At 42.0% G+C, this 25,583-nt stretch overlaps 1 protein-coding gene across 2 annotated transcripts in view; it reads left to right on the forward strand.

The window, feature by feature from the left end:
* The window catches only part of PRR36 (proline rich 36), a 101,319-nt gene that overhangs the window by 73,234 nt on the left and 2,502 nt on the right, over nt 1-25,583 (forward strand). The window contains exons 2-5 of one of the 2 annotated variants that reach the window (XM_082255237.1): nt 3,043-3,212; nt 11,823-11,901; nt 12,188-12,234; nt 13,068-18,668. In XM_082255237.1, the coding sequence (XP_082111363.1) occupies nt 3,056-3,212; nt 11,823-11,901; nt 12,188-12,234; nt 13,068-18,668 (5,884 nt within the window). In that variant the 5' untranslated portion in view covers nt 3,043-3,055. The remainder of the gene's footprint in view (nt 1-3,042; nt 3,213-11,822; nt 11,902-12,187; nt 12,235-13,067; nt 18,669-25,583) is intronic. The other variant, XM_082255236.1, reaches the window with a different exon arrangement.

Genomic DNA, 25,583 nt, shown 5'->3' on the forward strand with positions numbered 1-25,583 from the left:
GCTGCGTCTCTGATCAGTCTTCTCCTTGTATGAGCTGAAAGTTTAGAGGGACGGCCAGGTCTTCGTAGATTTGCAGTGGTCTGATACTCTTTCCATTTCAATATTATCACTTGCACAGTGCTCCTTGGGATGTTTAAAGCTTGGGAAATCTTTTTGTATCCAAATCCGGCTTTAAACTTTTCCACAACAGTATCTTGGACCTGCCTGGTGTGTTCCTTGTTCTTCATGATGCTCTCTGCGCTTTAACCACTTCAATACAGGGCACTTTCACCCCCTTCCTGCCCAGGCCAATTTTCCCCTTTTAGTGCTGTTGCATTTTGAATGACAATTGCGCGGTCATGCAACACTGTACCTACACCAAATTTATGTCATTTCCCCCCCACAAATAGAGCTTTCTTTTGGTGGTATTTGATCACCTCTGGGTTTTTTCCTTTTTGCTAAACAAATAAAAAAAGACCGAAAAGTTTGAAAAAAAAAAAAAGTTTTTTGTTTATGTTATACAATTTTGTAAATAAATAAGTTTTTTCCTGCACTGATGAGCACTGATGAGACTGCACTGACAGGCACTGGTGAGGAGGCACTGATGGGGTGGCACTGATAGGCACTGATATGTGGCACTGATAGGTAGCACAGATATGCAGCATTGGTGGGCACTGATAGGCGGCACTGCTAGGCACTGATAGGCAGCATTGATGGGCACTGATAGGTGGCACTGACAGGTGGCACTGATGGGCACTAATGGGCACTGATAGGCGGCACTGGTGGGCACTGATAGGCACTGACGGGCGTCACTGATGGGCACTGATAGGCGGCACTGGTGGGCAATAATGGGCACTGGTGGGCGACACTGAAAGATGGCAATGATGGGCACTGGTGGGCAGCACTGATAGGGAGGGCACTGGCGGGCAGCACTGATGGGGAGGGAAATGGGGGGCTCCCTGAGCCCTGATTGCCATTCCTGGTGGCCATAGTGGGCATCCCTGGGGTCATAGGTGGGCATCCCTGGGGTCATGGGTGGGCATCCCTGGTGGTTCTAGTGGCACCCCCCCCCCCGAGGGTCTGCACTGGTAATCAATGATCTGATTACCAGTGCCGACCCCCCCCCCCCCCGTCAGGGGAGCCGCCGATCGGCGCTCCTTTACTCGTACCTGTCAGGCACGAACTAACAAAAGCCGATCAACTGCTGTTCCTGTTTACTATGTGACCAGCCATGATTGGACACGGCTGGTCACATGGTAAAGAGCTACGTCAGTAGGCTCTTTACCGAGATCGGAGATGCAGGGTGTCAGGCCCCCGGGGGGCGCGCAGAGCTGTATTATCCTGCCGCCGTCATATGACGTCCGGTCAGGATAATACAACCACATTCCCGCCGTCAATCTGCTATAGGGCGGGCGGGAAGTGGTTAAATGGACCTCTGAGATTATCACAGTGCAGGTGCATTTATACAGAGACTTGATTACACACAGGTGGATACTATTTATCATCATTAGTCATTTAGGTCAACATTGGATCATTCAGAGATCCTCACTGAACTTCTGGAGAGAGTTTGCTGCACTGAAAGTAAAGGGGCTGAATAAATTTGCACGCCCAATGTTTCAGTTTTTTATTTGTAAAAAAGTTTGAAATATCCAATAAATTTCGTTCCACTTCATGTTGATTCTTCACCACAAAGAAGTTTCAGTTTTATATCTTTATGTTTGAAGCTTGAAATGTGGCAAAAGGTCGCAAAGTTCAAGGGGGCCGAATATTTTTGCAAGGCACTGTATATGTATATATATATACACACACATGGTGAATTTTGCAGATTGTGAGCCAGTCAGGAAATAATTGTAGTGTTAATCTAGGGTGAATAAACTACGCACATTGTTTAACATGAGAACATCAATAGTATTTCACACAGCTACACTCAAAAGCTAATAAATACTAAATGATGGTGAAGAAGTAGTTGCGCTTTGTGAACAATTCATAAACAACCAAAAACATGTGTAGGTAAAATAAATCCATGTACCAAGTCCATAAATGTGTTCAAAGTGTACCCAATCCAAAGTGCAACTGTACATTACTTGAAAATACACAGTTGTGATATGTGAAAAGTTAATAAACAAAATTAACTTAATAAATATAAAGTGAAACAATACATTCAGTACACAGATGTATTTGGAATATATCCAGTCCAATGTGCACAAAGGATAGTGTCCACACATGTTAGCTATATCTGATGGTGATCCATGAGCCCACCACCTAGGTACACTCAGCCGCTTACCAGAAGCACCGACCCCAAATTATAGGAGGTCTGGCATGGCACAGTGATATAATAATGAATCCACATCAGATTGGGATCATGGAATACTCCTCCTGTTGGTCTATGTGATTCGATCAAGGAGAGAGAGAACCTCTGATAGTGTTACATTTAAAATTCATTGTTTAAAAGACAAAAAAAAAAAAAACTACTTACAAATTGAATTTCTTGTTAGCATGCATTAAATCCAAACAAAAACGCAGTTGGTGTCGGCTCCAGCTGAGTGAGGATAATGTCAGCACATGCTCCACCCGTACGTTTCGTCTAAACAGACGTTATCAGAGGGATTAGTAATTGTAGTGTATGTGGCAAAACTGACAACCAGGCTAGATTGTTATCCATAGGGAGTACATATGCACTACTGACTGAACTACTGCAGGAAATACAGGCAAGGCCTACAGAGGCTGACTACTTTATGTCATATATCTGAGTTAGGGATATTGGAACACCATGGCAGATTTACCAAAACTCGAGAGTGCAAAATCTGGTGAAGCTCTGCATAGAGACCAATCAGATTCCATTTTTTTTTTTTTGTATAATTGAACAAGCTTAAATTGGAAGCGGATTGGCTACCATGCACAGCTACACCAGTTTTAGAAAATCAAACCCATGTTAAAAGGGATTCAGATAAACAACAATTGTGGTATTAGGAGGAAAGCAGTGAGATTGTGGTAAACCTGGGAGGAAGCAGTAGAAATTGGGATAGCTGCATCACTTGCTAATGCCGTGCCCTTTATTACCACAGGTTCGGTCAAAATGGACTCCTCCACAAATGGACAAGTCAAGGGGGGGCCTACAAATAAACCTGTGAATTCTAGGCCCATTGCAACCAGAAATATGAAAACTGCAAGCCCATCTCAGTCTACTAAAACAGCTACAGATAGTCCTCGACCAGCAACCTCTAGAAATGCAGGTAAGTACCCCTTTTTCTTCACAACCCATTCCATAGAGGAAAAGATTTCTGTTTCTTTAGTCTGTAGATACAATGTCTTTGGAGTCCTAAAGTGCCTATGTTGACAGGTTTTGGGCTTGTGCCAAAGGTATCAGTTTCAGAAGTTTCTGAGATTGTTCACAATTCATTAAACAGGTACATTTAAACTGCGGTTGACCTCCTGACCTGCATTTGACCTGCTTCAAGCAGGATTAGGATTCCGGTAGACTTGTCTGTGTCCCATTGGGGAGCTTTTTACTTTACTTCCTGTCTCAAGACGCAAGAAAAAGTGAGAATATCTCTCCAAAGGGAAATCTATATTACCAAAAGTATTGGGACGCCTGCTTTTACACACACAGGAACTTTAATGGCATCCCAGTCTTAGTCTGTAGATTTCAATATTGAGTTGGCCAACTCTTTGCAGCTACAACAGCTTCAACTCTTCTGGGAAGGTTGTCCACAAGGTCTAGGAGTATTTCTATGGAAATGTTTGACCATTCTTCCAGAAGCGCACTTGTGAGGTCAGGCACTGATGTTCGAGAGAAGGCCTGGCTCGCAGTCTCTGCTCTAATTTATCCAAGGTGTTCTATCAGGTTAAGGTCAGGACTTTGTGCAGGCCAGTCAATTTCCTCCACCCCAAACTCGCTTATCAATGTCTTTATGGACCTTGCTTTGTGCACTGGTCCAAATCATTTGGTGGAGGAGGATTATGGTGTGGGGTTGTTTTCCAGGGGTTGAGCTTGGCCCCTTTCTTACACTGGAGGAAACTCTTAAGGCGTCAGCATAACAAGACATTTTGGACAATTTCATGCTCCCAACTTTGTGGGAACAGTTTGGGGATGGCCCCTTCCTGTTCCAACATGACTGCGCACCAGTGCACAAAGCAAGGTCCATAAAGACATGGATGAGCAAATTTGGGATGGAGGAACTTGACTGGCCTGCACAGAGTCCTGATCTCAACCCGATAAAACACCTTTGGGATAAATTAGAACGCAGACTGGCTGACCTCACAAATGCGCATCTGGAAGAATGGTCAAACATTCCCATAGACACACTCCTAAACCTTGTGGACAGCCTTTACAGAAGAGTTGAAGTTGTTATAGCTGCAAAGGGTGGGCCAACTCAATATTTAACCCTATGGACCAAGACTGGGATGCCATTAAAGTTCCTGTGTGTGTGTAAAGGCAGGTGTCCCAATTCTTTAGGTAATTATAGTTTAGTGTCCCAAATTGAAGATTTACATTTTCCAACGCCCATTCAAATATTTACATTTTCCCTCACTTTCTGTCCTGGTGATATTGGTCATTAGGACACATACATAAGAAAGGGGGAATTTCCCCAGGGGACATAGAGAATAATAATAATCTGACAGAGGTCATCATAACCCCTTAGTATTCTAACCAAAAATAAAATACATTTTGGCTTAGGATAGACTTAAAGCGGAGTTCCAGCCATTCACTCACCTGTCCCAACGGTCCAGCGATGCGGCCGCCCGAAGCCTCGATCCTCTCCCTCGGCGCCGGCATCACTGCTGTGGGCACCCGGCTGTTACAGTTTGCGGCTTCACAGCCGGGTACCCACTGCGCATGCGCGAGTCGCGCTGCGCGCCGTGATTGGCCGGCAATCTTCTGGGACCTCTGACGTGTCCCAGAAGATTGCAGGGAGGGAGGGGGAGAGGAGAACTTCCGTTCAGGGCGCCGCGGCGCTCCGAGCGGAAGTGGGAGCGGGTACCTGTCAAAACTAGGTACCCGCTCCCCCCCCCAAAAAATGACATGCCAAATGTGGCATGTCAGGGGGTCAGGACTCCCTAAAGTGGAAGTTCCACTTTTGGGTGGAACTCCGCTTTAAATAACGTTAACTAAGCCGCATACAGAAGAGAGGGAATTCTCTGAAATATTTTGGCCATTATGTAATATGATGCAAGGACAGGATTTGATGGCCAGTATCAACAAATCAGTTTTCTGGAGCTTAGTGTAGATACATTACAGTGTGTCCTTGAAGTTTCATCACCCCCATTATATAATCAATCAATGTATTAAATGTTATTAGTGTAATGTCATATACACTAATCAGCCATAACAATATGACCATCTTCTATAACCTGTCGAGATATGGACTCCACTAGACCTCTGAAGGAGTGTTGTGTTATCTGGCACTAATGGCTCGTTTCCACTGAGCTTTCTGGTACGGTTCGGTACTGTACGCTATTTATGCCGTTTCCATTATAATTGGTACCCTAATTCCGAACCGTACCGTACCACTTTTTGGTACCCTTTCGTTGGGGTACCAAGCACATTAGTACCGTACCAACAGGGTGGAGCTACACTCTGCAGAACTTTGATTGGTTGACAGAGAATCGTCTATCAGAGCTTTCCTGCTACACCACGCCTATCATGAAAGGGTACTATTGGCAGTGGAAACGCAATGTGTACCGTACCATACTGAACCGTACCGTACTGAACCGAACCGTACCGTACCACTCAGTGGAAACGAGGCATAAGCCATCAGTAGAAGATCCTTTAAATCCTGTAAGTTGTCAGGTGGGTTCTCCATAGATTAGACTTGTTTTTCCAGAAAATTCCACAGATGCTCAATCTGGAGAGGGTGGAGGCCAAGTCAACAACTTGAACTCGTTAAGTTTCTCGAACTATTCTTGAATTCATTAGACTGGGACACCTTCTTTCATTGCTCCTTGGTTCAGTTCTGATGTGCATGTTTCCATTATAGGCACTTTTATCTGTGGACAAGGGGTCCACTTGGGCAACTCCATACTCAACAAACAGCAATGCACTGTGTTTTGTGACACCTTTCCATGGGAACTAGCATTAACATTTTCAGCAAGCTGAGCTACAGTAGCTCGTCTATTAGATCAAACTACATGGGCCAGCCTTTGCTCTCCGTGTGCCTTGGCCATCCATCAACTTGTCGCGGGTTCACTGTTTTTCCTTCCTTAAGGCCCATACACACGTAGCGGCGATTGTAGGCCGTAAATATTCGGCCGCCGAACGATCGGCCGATTGTCGGCTTGTTAGTATGATGCTTCCGACAACCGACTGCGACTTTTCGGCCGAACAGAATCTGGTGTGCAGGCATTAAAATTTTTGTTGGCCAACACCAGAACGGCCGATTTTTCACCAGTCAGTACAGAATTCGGCCAACAAACAGCAGATGAGCAAGACTGGGCTTGCTCAGAGAAGAAAAAACACACGGAAAGTTAACCATCACATGACATCACTTCTGCAGTCGGCTGTTGTTGGCCGACAAAATTCGTGTGCAGCCTTTAGCACTTTTCAACCGACAGGACAGCATCGGACAAAAGACGGCCGATCGGTCGGCCGACATTCGGTACGTGTGTACGGGGCTTAAGACTACTTTTGGTAGGTCCTGACCAACTGCAGACCGGCAACATCCCACAAGAGCTGCAGTTTTGGAGATTCTCTGACCCAGTTGCTCAAATCCTTACCCTTGCCTATTATTTGTGCTTTCAACACATCAGCTTCAGAGACAACATGCTCACTTGCTGCCTAATAAAATCCACCCACTTTCGGATGCTATTCCCTTTATCTGTCAGTGGCATGTTATGGTTGATCAGTGTATATTACAGTGACCTGGCTCCTAAGTGTCTTATTAGTGCTGAGATATCCCACAATATCCTATTACAACAACCTGGATCTCAACTGTCGTATTACCCCATAACAATTCAGCTCCAAAGCAACACACCACTGCAACACCATATAACAGTAACACAGTCTCATGTGTCTTAATACCCTATAGTAATTCAGTTCCAAAGCGGCATACTGCTGTGATATCATATATACCTAATCCAGCTCTCATGAGTCTTATTACCCTATAGTAATTCAGCTCCAAAGCAACAGACCACTGCAATATAATGTAACAGTAACACAGCTCCCAAGTGTCCTATTACCCCACACAGCTCCAAAGAGACATACCAATGTGATATATAACTAACATCGAATAATGTCTTTTTACATTATAGCAGCCATTCTCAACCAGGGTTCCATGGAAGGCTAGGGTTGCCCCAGAGGTTGCTAGGGATTCCTTGAGCTGTGGCTGATATACCTCCCATCTGATTGTGACTGAATAATTCTAGGCCCATCGACACTTGGCTGAGCCAGCAGTAATAAACAAATAATAATTTTAGCTGGTGGTTTTCTTGCCATCACTGTAAGGCCCGGTTCACACTAGTGTGACATGGGATCCGATGTGTGAGAGCACAAGTCACATGACATGTCAAAGTCAATGTTTCCCTATGAGAGCCATCTTAACCACTTTAGCCCCAGCCCTATTTCGGACACTTTTTGTTCACAAGTTAAAACCAGTATTTTTTCCTAGAAAACTACTTAGAACCCCCAAACATTATATATATTTTTTTAGCAAAGACTCTGGAGAATAAAATGTCGGTCATTGCAAAATTTTTTGTCACGCGGTATTTGCGCAGCGGTCTTTAAAACGCCATTTTTTTGGAAAAAATTTGAAAAATCACATTTCACTGCATTTAAAAAATACTAAACAGTAAAGTTAGCCCATTTTTTTTGTATATTGTGAAAGATGATGTCACGCCGAGTAAATAGATACCAAACATGTTACGGTTTAAAATTGCGCCCCCCCGTGGGATGGCGACAAACTACGGTCAATAGAGATCTCAATCTGCGACGCTTTAAATTTATTTAACGGTTACCAGTTTAGAGTTAGAGTGTAGCTCTTTTTTTTTAATTATTGCCCACGCTCTGGCGATCGCGGCGATACCTCACATGTGTGGTTTGAACAGCGATTTCATTTGCGGCTCGACTTGCGTATACGTTTTTTTTTGTGCGCGAGCTAACGGTGACGGGGACGGCTAAATTTTTTTTTTTTTTTTTTTTCCTATTTATTTTTTCTTTTTTTTAAACTTTATTACAGGTTTTTAAAAAAAAAAAAAATCTGATCACTTTTATTGCTGTCACAAGCAATGTAAACATCCCTGGTGACAGCAATATGTCGTGACAGGTACACTTTATGGAGGGATCGAGGGTCTAAAAGACCCTAGACCCCTCCACTACACTTCCCTGTATGCAAAACGCCGAAAACGGCATTTTTGCATACAGCCGTTTTTCAAATCTGCCGCCTTTTGCAGCACACTAACCCGGACGTGACGTCATGGACGCCGCCTCCGGGTTACGTCATCGGAGACCCGATCGATGCCGTTTCCGGCATTCATCGGGACTCCATCCAGCCGGCGGACGTGCCGGCTGGGTGCTCGGGGCTCCCGGTGGGACGGTAGCCCCGAGCAAAGCCGCGGAAGGCGGCGGGAGGGGGGGGACGTCCCCTCCCGCCCCCCCGGGTAACGATCGAGCGGCTCCCGAGCCGCATCGATCGTTACCGACGGAAAGCCGACCGTCGGCTTCAAACAACGGTACCGGGATGATGCCTCTAGCTAGAGGCATCATCCCGGTATAACCACTCAAAGTCAGCCGACGTAGAGGTTACGTGACTGGTAGTAAAGTGGTTAACTGATCCAACTTTCGAAAAGATTCCAGCACAACTTTGGTCTGACTTTGATAGGACTTCAGTGCCAAAGAATGTAAAAAGTCATTAGGTCGAATGAAAGTCAGACTAAAATTGCAGGGCAAAGTTGAATGGAAAGTCACACGACTTTCATGCTGGAGCAGTGTGAACCTGGGCTAAGAGGGACCTTCTTCTCTGACCACCAATGTAAGGGGCAATATTCCCACTGACCCCAATTAATATTAGCAAGGCTTGAAAACTGAATGTTGTTATAAGAGGTTCCTCTGGGATAAAAAGATTGGGAAAAGCTGCCCCATAGTAGTTCACCTTCAAATTGACATACTGCAGTGATATATAACGGCAACATAGCTCCAGAATGCCCCATTACACTATAGCACCCTTTCTCAACCTTTTCAACACAAAGGAATCTTTGAAATAACTTTCCAGTCTCAGGGAGCCCCTGCTAAAAATTACTATATCTACAACTCATGATACATTAGTGTGATAGTCAGTTGGAAGCTAAAAAAGACCAAGAGTGTCAGTGGGAACTTATCTAAGAGGCACAAATTCTTCATTGGTCAAGGAACCCCTAGCAACCTCTGGAGAAATCTCAGGGTTTCATGGAACCCTGGTTGAGAAATTCAGCACTATAGTAATTTATTAACAAACATATATACTCCTGTGATATCATATCAGTAAAACAAGGGTCTTCTTGCCCTATAATAATTTAGCTCCAATGTGTCTTACCCTCTATGAAATATCCCATGTGTTTTTCTTTTTTTACCCTATTGTAATTCAGCTGCAAAGTTTCTTACCTCTTTGATATACAACAGTAAGCCAGCACCATGGTGTTTTTCCTATTACCCCTGTAACATTGTATTTCAGTAACCCAACTTGCAAGCGTCTTATTACTCTGTAACATCATATCACAGTAACTCGATTCTTGAGTGTTTTATTACCCCCTGTAAATTTATATATCGGTTACCCAGCTTTCCATTGTCATGTTACAGTAACCCAGCTTCCAAGTGTCCTGTTACTCCTGTACTAGGACAATGTTTACTACCCTAGTAACATCAAATTACAGTAACCTAGCTCCTATGATTTCTAATACCCCTGTAGCATCATAGTTCATTACCCAGCCCCTGTGGGTATTATTAAATCTTTGGCATCATATTACATTACCCAGCCCCTTTGGGTATTATTAAATCTTTGGCATCATATTACATTACCCAGCCCCTGTGGGTATTATTAAATCTTTGGCATCATATTACATTACCCAGCCCCTGTGGGTATTATTACTTCTTTGACATCATATTACATTACCCGGCCCCTTTGGGTATTATAACCTCTTTGACATCATATTACATTAATTTGGCCCCTGTGGGTATTACTACCTCTTTTACATCAAATTACATTAACCCAGCCCTCGTGGGTTGTAATAATCTCTTTGACATCATATAACATTAACCCAGTCCCTGTGGGTATTATTACCTCTGACATCATATTACTTTACCCAGCCCCTGTGGGTATTAGTACTTCTTTGACATCAGATTACATTAACCCAGCTGTTGTGGGTATTATTACCTCTTTGACATCAGATAACATTAACCCAGCCCTTGTGGGTCTTATTACCTCTTTGACATTATATTACATTAATCCCAGCCCTTGTGGGTATTATTACCTCTGACATCAGATTACATTACCCAGCCCTTGTGGATATTATTACCTCTTTAACATCATATTACTTTACCCAGCCCCTGTGGGTATTATTACCTCTTTAACATCATATTACTTTACCCAGCCCCTCTAGGTATTATGACCTCTTTGACATCAGATTACATTAACCCAGCCCTTGTGGGTATTATTACCTCTGACATGAGATTACATTACCCAGCCCTTGTGGATATTATTACCTCTTTGACATCAAATTACATTAACCCAGCCCTTGTGGGTATTATTACCTGTTTAACATCATATTACATTAACCCAGCCCTTGTGGGTATTATTACCTCTTTCACATCAGATTACATTAACCCAGCCCTTGTGGGTATTATTACCTCTTTGACATCAGATTACTTTACCCAGCCCCTGTGGGTATTACTACCTCTTTGGCATCAGATTACATTAACCCAGCCCTTGTGGGTATTATTACTTCTTTGACATCAGATTACATTAACCCAGCCCTTGTGGGTATTATTACCTCTTTAACATCATATTACTTTACCCAGCCCCTGTGGGTATTATTACCTCTTTCACATCAGATTACATTAATCCAGCCCTTGTGGGTATTATTACCTCTTTGACATCAGATTACTTTACCCAGCCCCTGTGGGTATTACTACCTCTTTGGCATCAGATTACATTAACCCAGCCCTTGTGGGTATTATTACCTCTTTCACATCAGATTACATTAACCCAGCCCTTGTGGGTATTATTACTTCTTTGACATCAGATTACATTAACCCAGCCCTTGTGGGTATTATTACCTGTTTAACATCATATTACTTTACCCAGCCCCTGTGGGTATTATTACCTCTTTGACATCAGATTACATTAACACAGCCCTTATGGGTATTATTACCTCTTTAACATCATATTACTTTACCCAGCCCCTGTGGTTATTATTACCTCTTTGACATCATATTACATAAACCCAGCTTCTTTGGATCTTCTCACTCCAGTAAAATCATATGACAGTTACCCAGCTTGCCACTGCAGCATCATATTGTACCACGGCTCCTGTATATCCTATTGACCTTGTAACATCCTGAGTACACTCTTACCTTGAATTATTTTGCTTACCTCTAATCCTTCTTACTTGCCAAATTCTTTAGTCTTCTATCACTATGCGAAGTGCAGTATATAACATGAGCACATTAATAATCTGTGACATTTTATTGGATGTAATTGATTTTTTTGGTGTCAGGCAGAGATGGCTTTCAGAGGTTACGCTAGGTCAGCACACGACCTCCATCTATGTACACTCACATTTTTTTTTTTTTTTTTTGTGAAATCAAACACCTCACCATATGTACAACATGACTGTATTATTCTGTGACTTTTAACCTTTTTTTATTGCACATAAAGGGCCACCTTCCAAACCTGCAAGTGCCAAAGTGACCTCTGGAGCAAAAGAAGTAACTAATGCAAAGAACAGCATGGTCAGGTAAGTCTGCTAAAAAAAATATGGTAAAGAAAAGCTATTAAGAATGTAGTGATACTATATGTGTAAAATTGCCATTAAAAACTGTTAAACCTCCACCTCAAATTAATATCTCACTATTATACGGGCTTTATTTATGTAACAGAGACACCAAGAGTGATATTTACGCATAGCAGATTGTGTAGCTACTCATTTCCATTAGGCTGCACAAAAACTATTATTTTTTTTTAGGCCAATTCTCCAGTTATTTAATTATTTTTTTATTGTGTAATGTGTATTTCTTTTACAGGACAGCAACTGCCTCCCCCAACAAACCCAAATCAGTAACACAAAAAGGTAAGCATTTATCATTTTTACTGTCCTTTATGTCCCCTGACACCAACCTGGGTAATTGTCGGGTCATGGTCAGGCCGGCTGCGAATCCTAACGCACACCCTCCAGCCATTTGATAACATTTTTCAAAAATCCTGGGAACACATGAGGAATCAAAAACACTTCTGGCCTGCAGTATTCCTATTTTTCCCTTTTGCAGCCAAGCACCAGAAAGCAAGGGTTTCTCTCCTACTCTGCTAAGAGCCGGTTCACACTGAGGCGATCCGACTTCGGGGGGCGACCTGTGAAGTCGCCTGCACCGCGACTTCGGCGCGACTTGCAGGGACTTCACATAATGGAAGTCCATGCAAGTCGCTCCCAGGTCGCCCCAAAGTAGTACAGGACCCTTTTTCTAAGTCGGAGCGACTTGTGTTGCTCCTATTAGAACGGGTCCTGTACTACTCAATGGACCGCGACCAACCGCGACTTGTCAGGCTGACAAGTCGCCTGACAAGTCGCGCTAGTCTGAATGGGCTCTAAGGGTCAGTGGATGAGCAGGGCCTAAACACTCCTTGCTTTGAGCCAAAATATTGTAATCAAGGAACATAAATAATATTGTCCCTCTACAAATTGCAAGGCTTTGGTGCAGATGTTAAACTACTGTATTCATCAGATTTTAGAATTACCATAGATATCAGCTCATGCAAATTTTCTATTATAACAAAAGATGGAAAAGGAAATTCTGCTAACAATAGGCAGTGCAGATTTGTTGTTTCAGAGTCTGTCCTAATATTTGGCCTTTTCACTCTTACTGCATTGGAAATCCTCTTTGTAAGCTCTCTTATTTTTTCTTTCAGATCCAGCGTCTCCAGTCAAACCTCCTGCCAGCCAAATAACTCGCCAGCAGACCAGAGATAAGGGGACTCAGCAGTCTTCATTGCTAGCAGTGTCAAAAGCTGAAGCTGTCAAGAAGAGCGCTGCTGGTGCTCAGCCCTCCAAACCCAAAGCTGAAGGAGGAAACTCTACACCCACAAAGCAGAATGGAGCTACTAAAAAGGATGTGGGAAGACTGACGCAGCATGGGATAGTGCCAAAAGATAAGACATCGTGCCTTCAACTAGGAATTAGTGGGTCTGGGCCAACAAAACCTCTAGCATCTTCATCTAGCCCAGCCAAGCCTGTAAAGATTCCATTAACCCCAAATAAACCAGCGAAGAGCGTGCCTGCACCAAATAAGCCTGTTAACACTTCATCATTACCAGCTAAAGCTGCTAAAATCATATCTTCATCACCCAAATTACCTAACACAACCTCACCTACTACTAAAACAGTTAAAACCGCCTCTCCCATAGTTAAGACCCCAAGACTAACTTCAGTGCCAACCAAAGCATCAATCCCTCCTACTTCAGCGGTTAATCAAATTAATGCCACATCATCTCCATCAAAGTCAGGCAAGAACCATCTGGTTAAACCGATGAACACCGTATCTACATCTAACCAAGTTAAACTGGCAAAACAAACAGGTGCAATGACGAAACAGTCTTCTGTGCTAAGTAAACCAACAAACCACTCACCTGTAACATCTAAACCATTGACTGGTAAAGCTATGTATGAAAAGCGTCCTGTACCCAAACCGGTAAAAAGTGGGGAATCCCAGCAGGTCATTAATCAACAAAAGTTGGACAGTTCTGAAATGAATGTAAAGGCTGTTGAAGTGGTACAGGCTCATACGGAACAAACAGATACACGTCCAGCACCAGTTCTTGAGAGCAAGGCCCCAGAAAATATTGCTGAATCTGCAGGACTATTAGGTGATGCTCAATCAACATTAGAGCTTGACATTGTGTCCACTGAATTGTCAGCTGAATCATGTCCTGTAGATTCAGAAATGCAACAGCCAGGATCGTTGAATCAGTGTGAAAAGTCTCTAGGGGATCTTAATAACCAAATAAAAACGGATGAAGGTGAAGAGAGGGTAACATCAGCAGAACAAATGACTACTCCAACAACGGAACTTTCACACAAAGCTCTCAAACCATCTCTAGAACCAACAGAGGAACCAGTCAATTCCATAGAAGAAGGGATCAGCTCTCCACTCAGTTGTCTACAAGAAGAAATATCTGTTCCCCTGGAACAAACAAAAACACTTACAGAAACGAGTCCCTTAGAGGAAGAAGTGAAACTTCCAGCCGAACCTGTACAGGATGAATTTAGTTCTCCTTTAGGATTTTCAGAAATGTTGATGGATCAGAAAAAATTGTCAGAGGTAAATATGAACATGCCTGTAGAGGTATTACAAGGAGAATCAATTTCACCATTAGAGGAAATAGTAGGAACACCAGTGAAACCTTTCGAGCAAACTGTAAATAGTCCAGCTGGGTCAGACAGCAATTTCGGTGACAAGGTGTTGATTCCAGAAGAAGTGCCATCCCCAGTTGAACTTACTGAACCTTTGCATGTACAACAAACATCTTTATGTAAAACGGCTATACTTTTAAAAGAAGAATTGCATGACCCAGTGGAGCTTTCCCATCACTCAAATGAAGAAGTGGAGCTTCTAGAAAAAGCAACACCTCATGTGCATGAGGACAAATACTTTAAAGGAGAACAGATGTGTCTGCAACAACCTTTAGAGGAAGAAATATATTCCCCAGTGGAGCAAGCAGAACCATCAGAGGAAATTCAGACATCATCCTTGGAGCAGGTCACACCTTTAGAGGAAGGAGTAGAACTGTCAGAGGATGAAGTAGGATTTGTAGATGAACCAAATACAACTTTGAAAGAAAAAGGTAGCATTTCACTAAGACACACAGAAGAATCTGGAACTTTACATGCAGATTTCTGCAAGCCATTAGAAATCCAGATGACCTCATCGATGGAGGAGGTTACTCCATCAGACGAAGAAATGGAACTTTCAAGGGCAGAAGAGGCAACTTTGCAGGAAAAAATAAGCTCAGAGAAGCCAGATGGAGAAGACAGTAAATGTTCAACTGACCTTTATAAGGCAACAGAAGAAGTAATTACTAATTCAGTGGAAGCAGCTGAAAAAATACAGGAAGAGATCAAAACAGCAGGGGAACCTGAACAACTAAGTGTGTCCCTTCCAGGAGAATCTGACAGATCAGTAGATGAACTGCTGCAATCTCCAGCTGAACTGGCAGATAATGCTGAAAAAATATTTGAAACCATAAAATGTGTAACAGGCAACACGACATTTCCAGAAGTGTCAAACTCTGCTTCAATGTTAGCAGAGTCAATTTTATATCTAGAGGGTACAGATTGCTCTAAAGATGAAACACAGCAGGGACAATTAATATCAGAAAGTCCCGTAAAAGACACAGAAGCAGAATTTGTGAAATCATTTGGGTCTGCAAAGGAGCAAGAGGAGACAACAATTTTTAAATCATCCGTGGCAAACTATTCAGTTGATCAGTCTAATTCTTTAACAGAACCAGTTGGGTGTGAATTGGAAAGCGCCAGTCATTTTGTGGTGGGATTAGAGGAACATTTAGAACAAAGTAACAATACAACAAAGCAGGATTTAGAACAATTGTCAGGAGAGATGTTGATTGAAACCATAAAGGGTCAAGCAGAAACGGATAACAACTCTTCTGACTTTAATGCGTTTGAAGAACAGGAAAATATGACAGACACAACAGCAAAAGAGACTCTTATTGAAGAACAGGAAAATATGACAGACACATCAGCAAAAGAGTCTCTTATTACAGAGGGAAAACAACTTGACTCAGCAGAGACTGAAACTGACTATGTGAGTTCTCCAATAAATCCAGAGCAACCTGGCCTCAACTCTCAATTGTTCCCAGAGGATCCATTAACATCTCTAAAGCAGTCTGAAATGGCCTTATTGGAAACAGCTAGCTATTTAGTGGAAACACCAAAATCTTCATTAGAGCCACTGAAACATGCAGATCATGCAGTAGAAGCTATGGCTTCATCGATATGTAGATTAATGGGATCACCTGGGGATCTGGTAACTGCACCAGTTACTGCAGTGTGGCAGGCAGAAGACAAAACAGAATCTCAATTCACAGAATATTCAGAGAATACAGAAACAGGGCCAGTACATAGCATCTCTACAACAAATACTTTGCCAAATCACCCAAGTGGTGTTTTGTTAGAATCAGCTGAGCCAATTCCAATCACGGAGATTGCAAAGAAATCTAAGCCATCAGAGAAAGAACCAGATATCAGTATGCAGGAAGCTGTGGATATTGCCACAAAACAGCCCTCAGGAGAAAAAGCAAACTTTCAAGTCTTTGCAGGGCAAATAGAATCTATGAGTTTAATAACTAGGTCTGTGGAAGAGGAAAGGGAACCTAATGATTTATTAACCATGCCTGTGGAAGAACAAAAGGAGCCTATCAATTTAATAACTATGCCTGTAATAGAGCAAAAAGAATCTGATTTAATAACTTTGCCTATAGGGGAGGAAGAGGAAACCAGTGATTTAATAACTGTGCCTGTGGAAGAGATAAGGAAACCTATTGATATAATAACTATGACTGTGGAAGAGGAAAGAGAACCCAATGATTTATTAACTTTGCCTGTAGAAGAGGAAAAGGAACCTACGGATGTAAAAACTATGCTTGTGGAAGAGGTAAATGAACCTATTGATATATCTATGCCTTTGGAAGAGGAAAATGAACCTATTGATATATCTATGCCTTTGGAAGAGGAAAATGAACCTATTGATATATCTATGCCTTTGGAAGAGGGAAAGGAACCTATTGATAGAACTACGTTTGTGGAAGAGGAAAATGAATATATTGATATAACTCTGCCTGTGGAAGAGGAAAAGGAACCAATTGATATAACTGTGCCTGTGGAAGAAGAACAGGAACCTATTGATATAACTATGCATGTGGAAGAGGAAAAGGAACCAATTGATATAACTATGCCTGTGGAAGAGGAAAAGGAACCAATTGATATAACTATGCCTGTGGAAGAGGAAAAGGAACCTATTGATAGAACTATGTTTGTGGAAGAAGAAAATGAATCTATTGATAGAACTATGCCTGTGGAAGAGGAAAAGGAACCTATTGATAGAACTACGTTTGTTGAAGAGGAAAATGAATATATTGATAGAACTCTGCCTGTGGAAGAGGAAAAGGAACCAATTGATATAACTGTGCCTGTGGGAGAAGAACAGGAACCTATTGATATAACTATGCCTGTGGAAGAGGAAAAGGAACCAATTGATATAACAATGTCTATGGAAGAGGGAAAGGAACCTAAGGATGCAATACCTGTGGCTGTGGTTGAGCAAAAGGAACCTATAGATTTAATAACTATGCCTCTGGTAGAGCAAAACAAACTTGATGATTTATTAACTGGTCCTCTGGCAACACAAATGGAAAAGTGTTATCCATTAGATCAAACAGAAGAACCACTAGCAACTTTAGCAGAGTCGGGCACAGATAAACAGCAGACACTAGAAGTGGAGCCAATTGCTCATACTGTAGAGTCAAAACAATTACCAAGTATACCTTTGGCTGAGACAGAGTCCCCAGATGTTATACATCCAACAGAAGCAACATGGAGCCTCTCTACAATTAGCACTGAATTTGACAACTCTTCAACAGCTATAACAGAAGCATCAAGTAAGCCTCTTTCATTACCTGCTGATGATCATCTACAACATAAGACTGTCATTTCTGAATATCTTTTAGAGCAAACTGTGAACCCAGCAGAAGCCACAGGAATTACTGCAGAGGCAATAACATTTTCAGATGAAGGAATCAAAGGAACTATTCAGCCATTATCAAGTGAAAACCGATGTGAGGTTAAGGATAAACCTGATTTGCTTATAGGCCCTACAAAAACAGAAGATTCCGGGTTATCCTGTCAGGAATCTGAGAAAGAACAGTGGGTGGTTGTGTTGAAAGAGGAACTTGCTGATTTCAAAGAAGAGGAAGAAGATAAACCACAAAGGCCAGCCAGCCTAAATCAAGAGGGAGATAACCAAGAGGAACCTAAGGCGGAGGAGGAGGCAGGAGAAAGGGCTTCGGTGTGCAGTACTTTGAGTGACCCACAACTGGCAGGAAAAAGCAGTAGTGAGACGAGTACTCCTGAAGAACTTAGAACTTATGAAGATTCTAGTTCCGGAGTAGAATCCCATTCAGATGATGTGGCCACATCGCCACAAACCACACTCACTCCTGACCCAGATCTAGGAATCCACATGGGCCAGGAAGAAGGGTCAGACACGCCAGCAGGAACTCCAGCCTCAAAGAGCAACCGGGCACCCCATCCTCTCCAGAATGCCAGCCTCGAGGAGCTCTCTGAAGGGACTTCTCTCTCTAGTGTCATTAAATCCTCAGAGGATAACACAATAGCCCATAAAAAAGATATGACTTGTTTTACGTGCCCCCAGGTTTCATCAGTTTCCAGAGAGCAAGGATATGAAGAGAAAGCAGAAGAAAGAGGTCCCCTGAGAGGTAATGATGACTGACTGTGTAATGTGTGGAGTAAAGATCTACTGCAATTCTAAGAAGACCAGGGGGTGATTGTAGGAGGGTGGGATACCATAAATCTGACAGAGGGTGGTTTCAGTCTAGCAACCAAGCATCCAGTATAATAGATCAATAAAGCCACATATCACGTCATCTGTCTGTTGCCTGATGTCTCTTTTTCCCATTCCCCCAGAATACCTTTTCTCTTTCCTTCCAGTACCTTTTATAACTTCTTCCCATTAGCTCTTAATGTTTTCATCCAGTACACAGTTTACCTGTTTTTCCTTTTTTTTTTTTTTTTTTTAATCTACAAATGTTATAATAAACATTGATTTATTTTGTACAATCGGTGACCTCTGTTTTTATTTAGGCATGTGCCATTTGTGCGTCCTTTATTTCAGTGCTGTGACTTGTTTAACTTCATTAATGTGTCACTTGTATGTGATGAGTGCTGTGCAGTAATGTGGTATGTTTACTGTAAATGTTGTGTTTGCGTTTATTTTATTTTTTTTGTCCTTAATGTTCCTCATGCATTTTTGCATGCAGACCTGTGGCCAGGCTACACTTCTAAATCTGTGATATTGTAAATCTGAAACTTTGATAAATACTTTAAAAAAACATACTTGTGTACCATTTTTTTATTTTTTTATTTGAGCATTTCTAGGAGCAATGCAAAGGTAAAAATGCATTGGACATTTCCCAAAATGTAGGATCCTACTATATGCCCCAGAGTCATTTTGCAGCTTCCAGCAAAGCATTAAAGTGGTAGTAAAGGCTTATTAAAAAAAAAAAAAAAAGAAAGACTTACCCCAAAACGAAACCCTCCAGCGGCTTGCTGTCACCCATGACAGAGCTTCCACCTTCACCTGTTCTTCCTTTCGGGTTCGCAGGCTGTAGCCATTTAAATGGCCGAGCTGCAATGATGTCACTACCGTGCATCCACACAGGAGTCACAATCGCGCACAGCACTCTTGAGTGGACAGCGAATTTAGTATGCCATCCTTTCAGGGTGCAGTGTGCATGCGCCGGTGACATCACCGACTGCGGAGCTAGAGCATAACTCCTAAACAATGCCCAAGCTTACCTGTAGATACAAATTTAAAAAATGTGTTTATTACCACTTTAAGGCTAGCCATACATTATACAATTTTCTTATTCAATTACCTTTCGATTTACCTTCAACTATGTAGTGCCAGGGCCTGCCTGACTGCATACAAACTGAAAGTGTTTAGGTTTGAACTCATACTATATGGTTTTGGTAAATCTAAAGGAAGATTGTACAAAAACATTGTATGATGAATGGCCAGCCTAAGGCGGAGAGGGGGAGCCAATTTCTAGACAGCTGTAATAAAAGGAACGGTCATTATGCAGCCCTGACAGCTTCAGAGAGAATCATTACAGCTATATTCAAGTAGGTCCTGCTGGCAGTATCAACTATGAGCTAAAGTTTCTCCAGCACCCAAGATTCTCTCTGGAGCTATATGCAAGTGGACTCTTCACAAAAGTCATTCAAATTTGATTAGGTTGAAACACCTAAAGTCTGATTTTTAGAGTCACTTAGTAGAGGAATGAGATGAAAAGCCTCTGACAGCAGGAGCCACTTGTATATAGCTGTACCAAAAACTTTGTATTCTGTGACTTGACAACTCTGGAAAAAAGTCTCTGAAGATGTCAAGACTGCAGGATGGCGGTATATTCATTACAGCTGTCTGCAAGATTCTAAAACTGGAAACCAGTTGCGGCATATACAAGGATCCACCATTCGGATAATTATCGGATTCCTGTTAGCTTTGGCAGTGCTCCCAAATAGAGCATACAAATCAGCTGGGTGCACAAGTATGTATTCTACAGTATTAAATAAAGGGATTTACAATTGGAAGTGTAACCTAGTAGTGGAGTCTTTGTAAGTAAACCAAGTTCAACAAACACCCCCTTCCTCCCCCCCCCCCCCATTGTTCCCTGAAAATGTGTTCATTTTTTATTTTATTTTTTTTCCATCTAGTCTGTTTTTCTGCATCATTCTACCTAAGTTTGCTTGTCATTGTTTTTTCTTTTTACTTCATTGTGACATTGATATGATTCAAGGAAATCAACTTACATCAACTGAGAGGCAAATTCCACCATAAACTGAAATTCACTATTTTCAAGACCCAATCAGAATGTGTTAACTTAAAGTGTATGTTCAGCCAAAACTTTTTTTTTTTTTTTTTTTATAGCATTTTTAGTGAAGAGTTAGAATCCTTGCTAGTCCAATGAAGAGAAAACACAGCTCAAGGTGTGAGGGCTGCAAGTCTAGTGTTGCTTCCAAAATAGAGGGGCCAGACCTGGCTCGCCTCCAAGATCAATTGGAAAAATAGATAAATGGCTGCACGCTCTGGAAGGATGTCAAAATCTTTATTGTAGTGATTAACAAATAAAAGCATATACAGCACAGCGAGCACCAGGAGATAAAAAATGTTAGCGCATTTCTCACAGATAACATCGCTTAATCATAATTCCACCTGTTATGATTAAGCGCTGTTACCTGCATGAAACGTGTTCAAATTTTTATCTCCTTGTGCTCACTGTGCTGTATATGTTTTTATTTGTTGATCACTACAATAAAGATTTTGGCATCCTTCCGGAGTGTGCAGCCATTTACAGTCAGGTCCATAAATATTGGGACATCGACACAATTCTAATCTTTTTGGCTCTATACACCACCACAATGGATTTGAAATGAAACAAACAAGATGTGCTTTAACTGCAGACTTTCAGCTTTAATTTGAGGGTATTTACATCCAAATCAGGTGAACAGTGTAGGAATTGCAACAGTTTGTATATGTGCCTCCCACTTTTTAGGGGACCAAAAGTAATGGGACAGATTAACAATCATAAATCAAACTTTCACTTTTTAATGGTTGCAAATCCTTTGCAGTCTATTACAGCCTGAAGTCTGGAACACATAGACATCACCAGACGCTGGGTTTCATCCCTGGTGATGCTCTTCTACGCCTCTACTGCAACTGTCTTCAGCTCCTGCTTGTTCTTGTGGCATTTTCCCTTCAGTTTTTATCTTCAGCAAGTGAAATGCATGCTCAATCGGATTCAAGTCAGGTGATTGACTTAGCCATTGCATAACATTCCACTTCTTTCCCTTAAAAAACTATTTGGTTGCTTTCGCAGTATGCTTCGGGTCATTGTCCATCTGCACTGTGAAGCGCCGTCCAATTAGTTCTGAAGCATTTGGCTGAATATAAGCAGATAATATTGCCCGAAATGCTTCAGAATTCATCCTACTGCTTTTGTCAGCAGTCACATCATCAATAAATACAAGAGAACCAGTTCCATTGGCAGCCATACATGCCCACGCCATGACACTACCACCACCACCATGCTTCACTGATGAGGTGGTATGCTTTGGATCATGAGCAGTTCCTTTTCTTTCTCCATACTCTTCTCTTCCCATCACTCTGGTACAAGTTGATCTTGGTTACATCTGTCCATAGGATGTTGTTCCAGAACTGTGAAGGCTTTTTTAGATGTTGTTTGGCAAACTCCAATCTGGCCTTCCTGTTTTTGAGGCTCACCAATGGTTTACATCTTGTGGTGAACCCTCTGTATTCACTCTGGAGAAGTCGTCTCTTGATTGTTGACTTTGACACACATACACCTACCTCCTGGAGAGTGTTTTTGATCTGGCCAACTGTTGTGAAGGGTGTTTTCTTCACCAGGGAAATCATTTTTCGGTCATCCACCACAGTTGTTTTCCGTGGTCTTCCGGGTCTTTTGGTGTTGCTGAGCTCACCGGTGCGTTCTTTCTTTTTAAAGATGTTCCAAACAGTTGATTTGGCCACAGCTAATGTTTTTGCTATCTCTCTGATGTTTTTTTTTTTAGCCTAATGATGGTTTGCTTCACTTATAGTGACAGCTCTTTGGGTCTCATATTGAGAGTTGACAGCAACAGATTCCAAATGCAAATAGCACACTTGAAATTAACTCTGGACCTTTTATCTGCTCCTTGTAAATGGGATCATGAGGGACTAACACACACCTGGCCATGGAACAGCTGAGCAGCCAATTGTCCCATTACTTTTGGTCCCTTAAAAAGTGGGAGGCACATATACAAACTGTTGTAATTCCTACACCTTTCACCTGATTTGGATGTAAATACCCTCAAATCAAAGCTGAAAGTCTGCAGTTAAAGCACATCTTGTTTGTTTCATTTCAAATCCATTGTGGTGGTGCATAAAGCCAAAAAGATTAGAATTGTGTAGATGTCCCAATATTTATGGACCGGACTGTATCAATTTTACCCTTTATTTTTAACTACCTGTGTCCCATTATCACCAGAACAGGTGTCCCTATTGAAAGATGGACAACTCAAACATTTTGGATTTCCCCTTTTTTTTCCTGTTTCAATGAGTATGATCACTCGGAGTAAAGCAACCCATACATGTTACCTTTTTTTATTTATTTATTTATTTATTTTTCTTTAAGCAGTGGGTTGAAAAATAAAAAATAAAACAGATTCCCCTATCCATACATTGTATGTAGATGGGGAATCACTCCTGTTTAGTTGTATTCTGACAGCGGGAAGACTTCTCCCCTGTTAGAATACACTGATCAGTGCTGCAGGCTATAGCTAGCAGCACTGATTGATTGGGAAAAACCAAACAGGGTGGTTGTACAGAAGTCGATCAGTAGATCGACTTCTATACAACTGGAATGCCCATACATGGAATGAAATTCAGCCAGTCCCTACTGAACTTGTGTACCCATATGACAATGTCCCCCTCTATTCCTGTTCTGGTGCCCACTCAAAAATTGTGGTTTTCTTTCATTTTTCAGTGATATTGGTCACCAGGACAAATAGGAAAGCTGAATCTCCCCAGCGGGGACACAGACCGCAATAATAACCTGACAGGTGTTCTAATCTCTCCCTTCTCTATCCAAAACAAAAAAAAAAGGCCTTCAGTTAATCTTTAACTCCCCAGCTCACTAAACTGTCCTATGCTGAATCCCTTTCCCATAGCCAGGTGTTTGTATGCCGCCATTGGAGGAATAGACAAGTAGGCATCTGGGTGGTACAGTTTCAGTTTAAAGTAGTTTAGGGGGCTAGGGGAGTCGAGGGGTTTTTAGTCAAGCCTTGTACACACCACTAGTTTTTTTTTTTTCCGCATAACTGAACGGGTTGAATGAAAAAAAAAAAAAAAAAAAAACCTGACAGCTCAGGTCGGAGCCATTGTACTATCCGTCCAATGTTTTTACAGTGATCCCCCCTGCTGAGCTATTGTGTTCTGACAGGGGGACGGCCCTGTCAGAACACAATAGACAGACGGTCAGCGTTCTCAGCCATTGCTAAGCGGAAACTGGTTGGCAGACTTTTTTTAATCATTAGCCTTCAAAAGAAGCCGGGTCGAATGGCCAGCTTTTGTCGGACTGCCTGTTGTACACACGGGCCAAATGTCGGCCGGTTTCTATGGAACAGGCCGATGGCGGCTGACATTCAGCCTGTGTGTACTAGGCTTTAGAGATGAAACTGTCCTTTAACCATCACAATGTATATATTTTGTAGGTATGTCCAGATCGGATAAGGCTAAATCACCAAGTCTGTATGTGAATGGCTAACCCTAGTTTAAATTTTCTGGATATCCTTCTTATTGGGGTACATATGGGTTCTTAGACTACCTGTAGACATATAGATTTCTCTCAAATCACTTGATTTCCCCATCTACATTAAGCAGCATGGCTGGAAAAATCTCCCTTTGCTGGCTTTTGTATTCAAGCAGCTGCAACACCCGGGGAAGCCTGAATACTGAAGCAGTGACTGCATCCACCCAACTATTGTCAAGCCTGGTGGTACTGACAAGGCCACCCATGGTTTGAACTTTGACCAATACAGCAGGAATTGGCCATGTAAGACTAGACAGGATTATCTTTAGCCATTTTAAAAGTTAATTCAATAATTTTCTCATTGAAAAATTGCTTTCCAAACACTGATAAACCTTCAAAGAACTCCCCCAAGTGGCGTCAGGCTTCCTCACAGCAATTTATTTTTTAGCAACCATTTGCTTATACAGAAAGCATTCACCCAAGTCATCCATTGCCCTCTCACTTTCACACCCAGTACTCTACACTCCCATTAGTGGGCATAGTGGCAACCAATTGTGATTGGTAAGCTTCTACTCGCAGTAGTCACTCATTGGTCTGCATCTAAAATCTCCACGAAGATGTTAATTGGTTGCCATGAGCCAATTTTTTGCATTAATTACAGTATTTACAATATTCAAAAAATATTAATCAATGATTGGGGACTAAAATGGTAACTGCAACATAGCAAATAGTTATTGTGTGGCTCACTGCAGCTCAGAGGTATGAAATTACACTAGTGTCATCATAAAGGACTATACTGTGGGCTGAACCTGCTAAAGTGCATCTGTAGCCAAAACATTTTTTTTGGATAGAATGGGGAAGGATTAGAACTAGTCAGTGTTTTTGGCTATCCCTGCCCCCTCCACTTTCTGTTATTGGGGAAACAGGAAGGGGTGGAAAAAATGCAGCAGGGTAACATACAAAATTAAAGCAGACAGCATTCCCTTCCTTAAAACGGACCTTCGCCCTGTTCAGTCACTTTCCATAATTTTCCTGCTCCCATTACCTGTTACATAATTGGACATTTATTTAAAGCTGATCTCCAGGTTTACTGTCACTTTAACAGGCCCAAAGAAACTATTTTCTACACCCACCAGACACACTGTATAAACTGTATGTAGCCTCCACTATATACAGTATACAGCTCTGTGTTGCAGCCACAGCATGGGATCTTCCTGTCCAACATCGGGAACAAAATTGACTCGGGCTAAGTGCTTCTCAGCCATTCATAGACAGTTTTGTATTCTCTGAATGCATCCAAATCTT

The sequence above is a fragment of the Pelophylax lessonae genome, assembly GCF_965119305.1.
Source record: "Pelophylax lessonae genome assembly, chromosome: 4".
Classification (NCBI taxonomy): domain Eukaryota; kingdom Metazoa; phylum Chordata; class Amphibia; order Anura; family Ranidae; genus Pelophylax; species Pelophylax lessonae.